This window comes from Orycteropus afer, unplaced genomic scaffold (assembly GCF_000298275.1).
Source record: "Orycteropus afer afer isolate SDZICR_OR568_19922 unplaced genomic scaffold, OryAfe1.0 scaffold00227, whole genome shotgun sequence".
NCBI classification, from domain to species: domain Eukaryota; kingdom Metazoa; phylum Chordata; class Mammalia; order Tubulidentata; family Orycteropodidae; genus Orycteropus; species Orycteropus afer.
Window position 1 is genome coordinate 118,410 of NW_006921814.1, and position 9,053 is coordinate 127,462.

Here is a 9,053-nt window from a genome sequence, read left to right on the forward strand (position 1 = left end):
GGGTTTGAACCGCCAGCCTTCTGGTTAGCAGTCAAGTGCTTTAGCCACTATGCTTTACGTATAGTAACTCATTAATAATAGCTATGACTCATTCTTTTTTTTTTTTCTCAGATGGGTTACAGATAAAGAACTGAGGTAGTAGAAATTTATAAAATACAAAAGTACACTACTTTTTTTAGAGTATATACCAAGTCACTGACAGATAGTAGTTTTAGAATGGTTCAACATTTGTTTGCTGCAGCAATTTTTTTTTCTAGTCAGTATTACAATGAATTAACTAATGTGGACTCTGTTCCTTTCCAAGAAGAGGGTAAGTGTTCTTCAGAAGGAAAGCAATAGGATATAAAGCTTATATATAAAAATTAATGTTATTTTGTTTAATACATGAAAGTCTGAGTCAATAAATGGTGCTTTGCAGTAACATGAATTCAGAAATAATGAGGTTGGCTTCTGAACTCCACAAGAAATCCATCTGCAAATTCAGTAACTTCTCAATTATGCAGCTGTATGCTTTACCAGTTGAATGTTTTGGGTTTCATTTTCAGGCTTTGCTCTATTCAGGGACGCATCACATAGAGTTGTATAATTTGGCAGCTGATAACCATCTATTCAGAAGCTTTGCTAAACCTAAAATAGCAGAAGCTAACCACATAGGCTGTTTAAAGTTTAACATGATAAATGACTTGCATTAGCAAAAATAATTTTTTCCTACTTTCTTCCTAGAAACAAACTCAAAGGCTAAAGTATGTTTTATTGTCTTTGCAGGCGAGGGATTGCCTTAGCCTCCTTAGGAGGCCCAATTTATGCAATTGGAGGGTTAGATGACAACACTTGCTTCAACGATGTGGAGAGATATGATATAGAATCTGATCAGTGGAGCGCAGTGGCACCAATGAATACTCCCCGTGGAGGAGTTGGCTCTGTAGCTCTAGTAGTAAGTTTTCTGGCAGCTTGCCCTCTGCATTGCATTGCATCACATCTATAACCAAGTAAGAAAAGATCTGATAAATTATGTGTGTATCCTACCAATAAGCAGATATTTATTTCTACATAGCATGTTACTTCATGAAGTTCTGTTTTCTTGCACATTCTGTTCTACCACTAAAGCTAAAACCAAACCCTCTGCCATCAAGTCAGATCTGACTCATAGCGACCCCTCCTTGGGTTTCCGGGGTAGTATCTAATGAAGTAGATTGCCCAACCTTCCTTCAGAGGAGTAGGTGGTGGGTTGGAACCGCCAGCCTTCTGATTAGCAGTCAAATGCCTTAGGCACTACACCACCTTAAATCAATTCAAAATCTGAAATCTTTTGTTTGTACTTTTCATTTAGAACCATGTTTATGCAGTTGGTGGCAACGATGGAGTGGCTTCTTTATCTAGTGTGGAGAGGTATGATCCACATCTGGATAAGTGGATAGAAGTTAAAGAAATGGGTCAGCGAAGAGCAGGCAATGGCGTTAGTGAGCTACATGGTTGCTTATATGTTGTTGGTGAGTGGATAGTTTTTCTCACAGTTTCTAGTTTAATTAATTATAGGATACATGACAGTGTAATAGAATGAGACATTAACAAAAATTATGTTACATCTGTACTTAAGTAGAATATTTTTAAGATTTACTTTTGAATTCTTAAAGGTTCATATTCCTTTTTTTGGTTGAAATCTATCTTTAATGTTTAAATTTTTTATCCCATATTTTTACTAGGAGCACATATGTTTAAAGTAGGGGATTGCATTTAAATTAGATTTTCCTCCCCCTTCATTTAAGGACACATTGAATATACTTTGGTAGAATCAATCTTAAAGATCTTAGTATTGTTTTTCTCATCTTCATTTCAAGGGAAATTGAATGCAAGCCAGTAGATGTTTCATGTGGCTGTTAGTATCTATATATGGTTTCTTGACTTGCTGAATTGCAGTTTGAAGGAACCTTCCTGTTAGGTACCCTAAGTTGGTTCTAACTCATAAAGACCCCATAAAAATAGAACGGAAAACTGCCTAATCTGTTTTTATTGTAACTCAAAAGCGATTGGCTTCAAATGCACCCTATACTGATATGGCCTCTTAAACATAAGAAAGGAAACCTGCTCCCAAATAGGATTATAACCACACATGTAGGGATTAGTATTGACAGAGTTGTTTTTGATGGGTAGGGGACACAGAATTCAATCCATAACACTTTGAATTTGTTGTTGTTGTTGCTGTTGTCAGGTACCATCGAGTCATTGCAACTTGTACTCCCCAAAAAACCCACTGTCAATTAGTTGATTCAGACTCTTAGTAACCCTATAGGACAGAGTAGAACTGTCCCATGGGGTATCCAAGGCTGTAAATCTTTTACAGAAGCAGACTGCCTCATCTTTCTCCTGCAGAGCAGGTGGTGGGTTTGAATCACCTACCTTTTGGTTAGCAGCCAATGGCTTTAACTACTGCACCACCAGAGCTCATAGCGATCCTGTGTACAACAGAACGAAACACTGCCTAGTCCTATGCAGTTCTCACACTCTAGGGTATGTTTGAGCCCATTGTTGCAGCCAGTGTGTCAGTCCATCTCATTGAGAGTCTTCCTCTTTTTTGCTGACCTTCTCTCTGCTTTACCAAGCATGATGTCCTTTAGGAACTAGTCCCTTCTGATAACATGTCAAAAGTACATGCAGTTAAGTCTCATTATCCTCAATTCTAAGGAGCATTCTGGTTGTATTTCTTCCAAGACAGACTTGTTTGTTCTTCTGGCACTCCATAGTGTATTTAATATTCTTCCCCAAAACTATTCAGATGCATCCGTTCTTTTTCAGTCTTCTTTATTCACTGTTCAACTTCTACATGCATAGGAGGTGATTCAAAATACCATGGCTCAAGCACACGTTACTCCTCAAAAGTTTCCCCTGTTTTCATGAGGTTTTCCCTGGCCATTTTTTCAGAAGTAGATCTCCAGGTCCTCCTTCCCAGTCTGTCTTAGTCTGGAAGCTCTGCTGAACCCTGTCCACCTGAGTGACCCTGCTGGGATTTGAAATACCGGTGGCATAGCTTCCAGCATCAGCACAACCTACACGCCATCAGAGTGTGACGAACTGACAGACAAGTGGTAGGAAGGAACCATAGAGCAATGCTTTCTCAAACTTTAAAATTCACATGAATTACCTGGGGACCTTGTTGAACTGCAAGGGTCCAAGATTCTGTATTTCTCACAGCTCTTGGTGATACTGATGCTGCTCCTGGTCAGTCAACACACTTCCAATAGCAGGACCTTAAAGGATTATGAAATGTGAAAGTAATGCCTAGTTTTCAGAATTGTTTCAAGGATTAGAGTTATAAATTCACGTTAAGCATATCAGGCAACATCTCACACATTGTACTAACCTAATAAATGGGTAACCATATTGTGATCTTTTTTTATAGAAGAGAAAGTGAGTTCAGAGAACTTGTCATTGGCATTTATCACACTTATATACATCGATGTAAATTGTTTAGTGTTAATTAATACTTCTTAATATTGTTAGCTTTTGAAATACCTGTGTTGTTGTTGTTATGTGCCGTCAAGTCGGACCCAACTCATAGCGAGCCCTCCTTGGGTTTCTGAGGCAGTATGACTATGGAAGTAGATTGACTCATCTTCCCTCCGAGGAGTGGCTGATGGGTTTGAACCGCCATCCTTCTGGTTAGCAGTCAAGTGCCTTAGGCACTACGCTACCAGAGCTCCCTAAAATACCTATAAGTAGTAAGAATTTAAATCTCCCAGTGCTTATGCATTTTAAAGGGAAAGTAACATAAGTTACCTTTAAATTTCATTTAAGTATCACAGCAGCTCTGTGCATCAGAGATTGAATAATTTATTTATTGTCATGTGCCTGAACAAGTGACAAAGCTGGGAATTGAACTCAGGTCTTCATGAATTCAGAGTTCTTAGAGTACACTGTCCCTGCCTCTCACAGGTTCCCTATCCAATATAGGCATTCATGTGTGTTAATCTCAATAGGAGTATTGTTGTTATTGTTACTTAATTAATTTTCTGGGCCCTTATAATTAGAACAGACATGGTAAAAGTAATAATGACTCAGGTTGAACATAAAAAATTCCTTGGTTATTCAAGTCCTACTTAAAATAGATTTTAATGAGGAAACTTTGATGGTAACTATATGCCCATGTTTAACAACCTAATTGCATCCTGCTTTTTCTGTTCCTCTGCATTGAATGCCTTATTATGATAAATTTAGGTGTATTACATAGTGAAATGCTAGGGATCTACTGAAAAAGGGGGCTGTGAAAATAACTGCTGAAAATGTAATCCTCTACATTGGCATAAGCAATAATTAACAATTTATTATATGAAATATATTGAAAGTGCTTTGTAGTAATTATGACCCTGCTGTATGCAGTTGTCAAAATTATTTTAATTAAACACATAAAATTTTATGTGGTGAGTTGTATTGTGTTTACATTACACCTCAATTAAGTTGATTTAATAAAATTAAACCCATTAAAGAAGTTGCCCTTGTTGATACTTTGTTAGTGACCTTGTTAATAAATGTTGTTGTTAAGTGCTATTGAGTTGATTTCAACTTGTAATGACCCCATGTGACAGTAGAATTGCCTCAAAATAGACTGATCATAATATCAACACTTCCTGTTCACAGGAAAGTGGCTGAGTCACCAAAGAGAGCTGTTACTCATTTAGACTGAGATGAAGCCTAAAAAGAGACATGTTTATTTTTAATGCAAAGACAAGTATTAAAATGACAATCTTTATATTTATCCCTCAGAGATGCATCGTGCTTTTACACAAATAGCATGCACTTCTTAGTTAGTTTGCCAACTGACTTCCTCACCCTGAGAGGTATTTTTTAAATATGCTAAGATAATTTTTTTTTTTTTTTAAGCAAAATCGGCATAACAGCGTTTACAGAAAATGCCTCCTGGTGGGAGGGAGCAATTAGCAAACCAACATAGAAGGTGCGGGTTATTTGTGTAACAATAAGGTGGTCAGTACATTGCTAGAATTCAATAATAATTGGCCATTTCTGCAATTATGATGGCAAGTATGTAATTAAGGGAAACAGATGGAAAATTTTAACTTAGATGACTCATGATTTAGTGTCCTTCTGAAGGCCTCTTCCTATTTAAAAAATACATAGATAGCCTTACGCATAGAGAGAAGGGATCCTAGTACTGTCTTACTTGCCCCAAGGAAGCTAAGGACATAGGAATTTTTTTTTTTTTCTTCTTTCCTGAATTATCTGCTTGGATACAGGGACTTCAGTTTTTCTGCACTTTAAGATTTTTAATCTTTTTTGTTGTTGTTAGTTGCTGTTGAATCAGTTCTGACTCATGGCGGCCCATGTGTAGAACTGCTCCGTAGTTTTCTTGGCTGTTACCTTAGTGGAAACAGATTACCAGGGCTTTTCTTCCCCAGTATGCTGGGTGGGTTTATGCTGTCAACCTTCAGGTTAGCAGTCAAGTGCAAACTGACCTTTTTTGGGCGATGGGGTGGGGATAGAGACGTTTTTAATGTTAGTATTGAGTTAAAATACCACTTCAATTATAGACAATGTCTAACAGTAGTTGTTGGTAGACAGGTGTTGTGCTGAATTGTTTTTTCAAGTTTTCTCAAATGCTTTAAAAAGACTGGGTTTGTAGAAGCTACTGAATTGAGATTTAATAGTTAATTTCGATAAACTGTAATGCTCTTTTAATGATATTTCTCCACATAGGTGGTTTTGATGATAATTCTCCTCTGAGTTCAGTTGAGCGGTATGACCCTCGAAGCAACAAGTGGGATTATGTAGCAGCACTTACCACTCCCAGAGGTGGAGTGGGGATTGCAACGGTGATGGGAAAAATCTTTGCAGTTGGTGGTCATAATGGCAGTGCATACCTAAATACAGTGGAGGCATTTGATCCAGTGCTGAATAGGTAATCTCTGTGTTTTCTCTGTGCTTAGACAGGATCTTCCAGTAACATTATTCCAGAGTGTTGAAGTGTGAAGTGTTGTTAGATGTAGTTGTTTATGATTTTCTCTCTCTTGGGAAGCTTTCTGTCTTTCAAAACCAATCCCACAATAGGGAGTTTTTGTCTTTGATATTTTGAGTAGAGTAAATCGTGCTTTTGTTTTAAAATGTTCTTTTTCCTCTATTTTCAGGTGGGAGCTTGTTGGATCTGTGTCCCACTGCAGAGCGGGAGCAGGGGTAACTGTGTGTGACTGTTTAACGAGCCAGATTCGAGATGTAGGTCATGGATCCAGTAATGTGGTGGACTGTATGTGAGTTGAGTTCCAGCCATCAAGAGTTCCGTCATCCTGTTAGACGAGAAAGACAACCAGGATTTTGATTACGACCATCTTTGAACAGTTTTAATGACAGCTAGAGTCTTATTTAAATATTACCTGTTTCATTGTGACTGAGCACAGCTTTTGGAGTGGAAGTTGAAGAATTATTAGTAATAAAGTTAAATTTGATACTTCCTGCTTTAGCAAATAATTGGGGTGGGGAAGGAAGACAGTCTAATTTGAAATGGTATCTGCTCTGAAAAATATTTAAAGTAGTGCCAAAGCCTTTTTTTCTTTTTAATTTGTGTGAATCAAAATGTACAAATGAGGCATTTGGTGAGTTTTTCCTTTTATGTTGCCTAAAGATGTTAACCTCAAGCAGTGAATTTTTCCTAGAGGGGAGATTGGAACTTACTCATCAACAAAAGAACATCAGGGTACATCAGAGGGAGCTGCTGCTTCTGATGACCATTTCTCCATGGTTCTGATGAATCTGTGCCTTGCTTTTCACTAGTTGGTTGAGTCTTCAATTCCTTGGATATCTGCAGAGGTAGAAAAAAGATTTCTTTCATCTTTTGAGTGCCAGTTGGCTTTATTTTCAGAAGCTTATAGGAGTGCTGTATGAAGCCCTTAATATAAGTTGGATTGTTAAGACACCAGAAGAATTTATTGAACTAATTCCATCTGAATGAGTCAACAGTTTTTTCTCATCTCATGTAATAAGAATTTATTTCATAATAAGCAAAAATTGAACTAGAGTGAATATCAGAGGAGAAGGCTTTAGATTTTATGCTGTTGTAGGGCTGCATTGTGGATTACGTGACTCCCTAATAAGAAGAATCTGACTGTTATCTTCAGTGCTCCTAGTAGATTTAAATCATTTAATTTTGAACTTAAGATTGAGCAATTCAAGTCTGTTATTAAGCAATAAAAGGAATTGTTGATAAAAAGGAAGATCATAACTACTGTTTTCCAGTTGTATTTAAGCCCCTCCTGGTATATTTAATGAGCTTTAATTAAAAATATTTCTACACATTAATTTGAAACCAGGATATTGACAGACTTGTTGACTTAAGCAACTCTTCATGGTTTTAACCAGCATTGTAAAATGTCCTGTTGGTTATAGGTATATTTTTTTATACATGTTTATTAATAATGTTACTGTATTCTGTTTGCTATATGCAGCGTAATTTAGCACCCCTCCTCAGGCCTTTCTTAATTTTCCTGTGGTCATATCTTAAAATTTATTGTCGTTCACTGCTGGTCAGTCATCTGTTTCACAAAGAAACTGGGACATGGAACAAAACTTCATCCATCCATCAGCCCCAAGGTTGATTGGCTAATAGCTCTGATAGTCCTCATTAAATGGGAACCTGGCCTTATCAGTACAACTGGGTGGAAGCCACATTACAAAAGAAGTGCCTATGGGGTATATCAAAATAACAACAAATAGTGAGAGCCCAGGCTAGTAGATGAAGATCCTTTCATAAAGTAGATTCAGATGTTCTCAAATTACGCTAGTTTTTTGCTGTCAGCCTACGGGCAACTTTGTAAATCATTGCTGGATCTGAGTCAGTGTCCTCTTAATGACTAACCATAGTTCAGTCGGTCCAGAAGTAGCTAACTTTTGCGAACTTACCAGACTCTCTTCAAATGGCTTGATGTGGAGAAATAAGTCTCAAAACTTGGCCTAAATTGTTTATTGCTCATGCCTAATGGTATTCTTATGCTATCATACCTGCCTAGCTGTGGTTATAGTATATTTGTTATATTTATTTTCATAAGGAGAGGGAGAGTTTGATCTTATTGTTTCCTAAGATTATTTAAAATGTTCCGTTTAACGTATTTTGCATTTGTTATGTATAGAGTTTGGGGGCATAAAGATATTATATTTCATTTCTGGCTTTTACTATACAGTGGTCATCTACTGTACAAAGTTGTTTCCCTTGGCACTGCCGTAAAATGAAAATACCTAGAAGATTTAAAGTAAAAGGAACATGTAGCTGTCTGTTACAGTCCATGTGGGTGGACAGAAGCTAGCTGTGCAGAACCTACCAACATTGTGAAACAGTAGATATCAATATGCACAGTCTCGTTATTGGACAAAAATACATTCTTTGAGATAAGAAATGAGATCCAGACTGAAGGAAATATGGAATTGAAAGATGATTATATGCATAGGAATGAAAAGATGAAATATTCAAAGAAGATGGCTACTTTATAGTGAGGCCCGTCACTTTAACCTCAGACATCACAGCACCTACCAAAAAGTGATTATGAAATAGAACTAAAACATTGACTTTGTAAATGGGGTGTAGGGGGGGATGGAAATGTATATATTGTTTCTTCAAGAAGTAGTTCTAGATGCTTTTGTGTGATTCTCCCATAGGCTTTGAAGTCAACTGTGTTATTATTGCACTGCCACTTTAAAAGCATTGACTTGATATACCATCTTTGGCTAATTTCACTGTATTTTATTTAATTAATTGACTATTTACAAAATTATTGAATAAACCTTGTACTCTTCTAGGGAGTGTTAGTTCTTTTCTTAATACCCAAATGAACTTTAAATGGGAAATGATGATGGTAAATGCATAGCTAAGGGATAGCTGAATTGTACAAACCATCTGCAAATGGTAAACTTTCTTTGTTCTTGTTCCCCTATCTCTTGTAAGATAGAGAAAACATTTTGTCAATAAGGAATATTTTCTGTGATTTCTCATACTAGTCATTTAAAGAAATTATTATTGGGATGTTGTTGGTTTTCTTTTTCCCCTTCATTGAAATTACTAT

The 9,053-nt window shown here is 36.8% G+C and overlaps 1 protein-coding gene across 1 annotated transcript in view; it reads left to right on the forward strand.

Annotated features, from left to right (window-relative positions):
* KLHL8 (kelch like family member 8) overlaps nucleotides 1-6,258 on the forward strand; it is a 48,431-nt gene extending 42,173 nt beyond the window's left edge. The window contains exons 6-9 of the mRNA XM_007948835.1: nucleotides 766-934; nucleotides 1,331-1,490; nucleotides 5,707-5,908; nucleotides 6,135-6,258. Coding sequence (XP_007947026.1) covers nucleotides 766-934; nucleotides 1,331-1,490; nucleotides 5,707-5,908; nucleotides 6,135-6,258 — 655 coding nt within the window. The remainder of the gene's footprint in view (nucleotides 1-765; nucleotides 935-1,330; nucleotides 1,491-5,706; nucleotides 5,909-6,134) is intronic.
* Nucleotides 6,259-9,053: the final 2,795 nt, after the last annotated feature.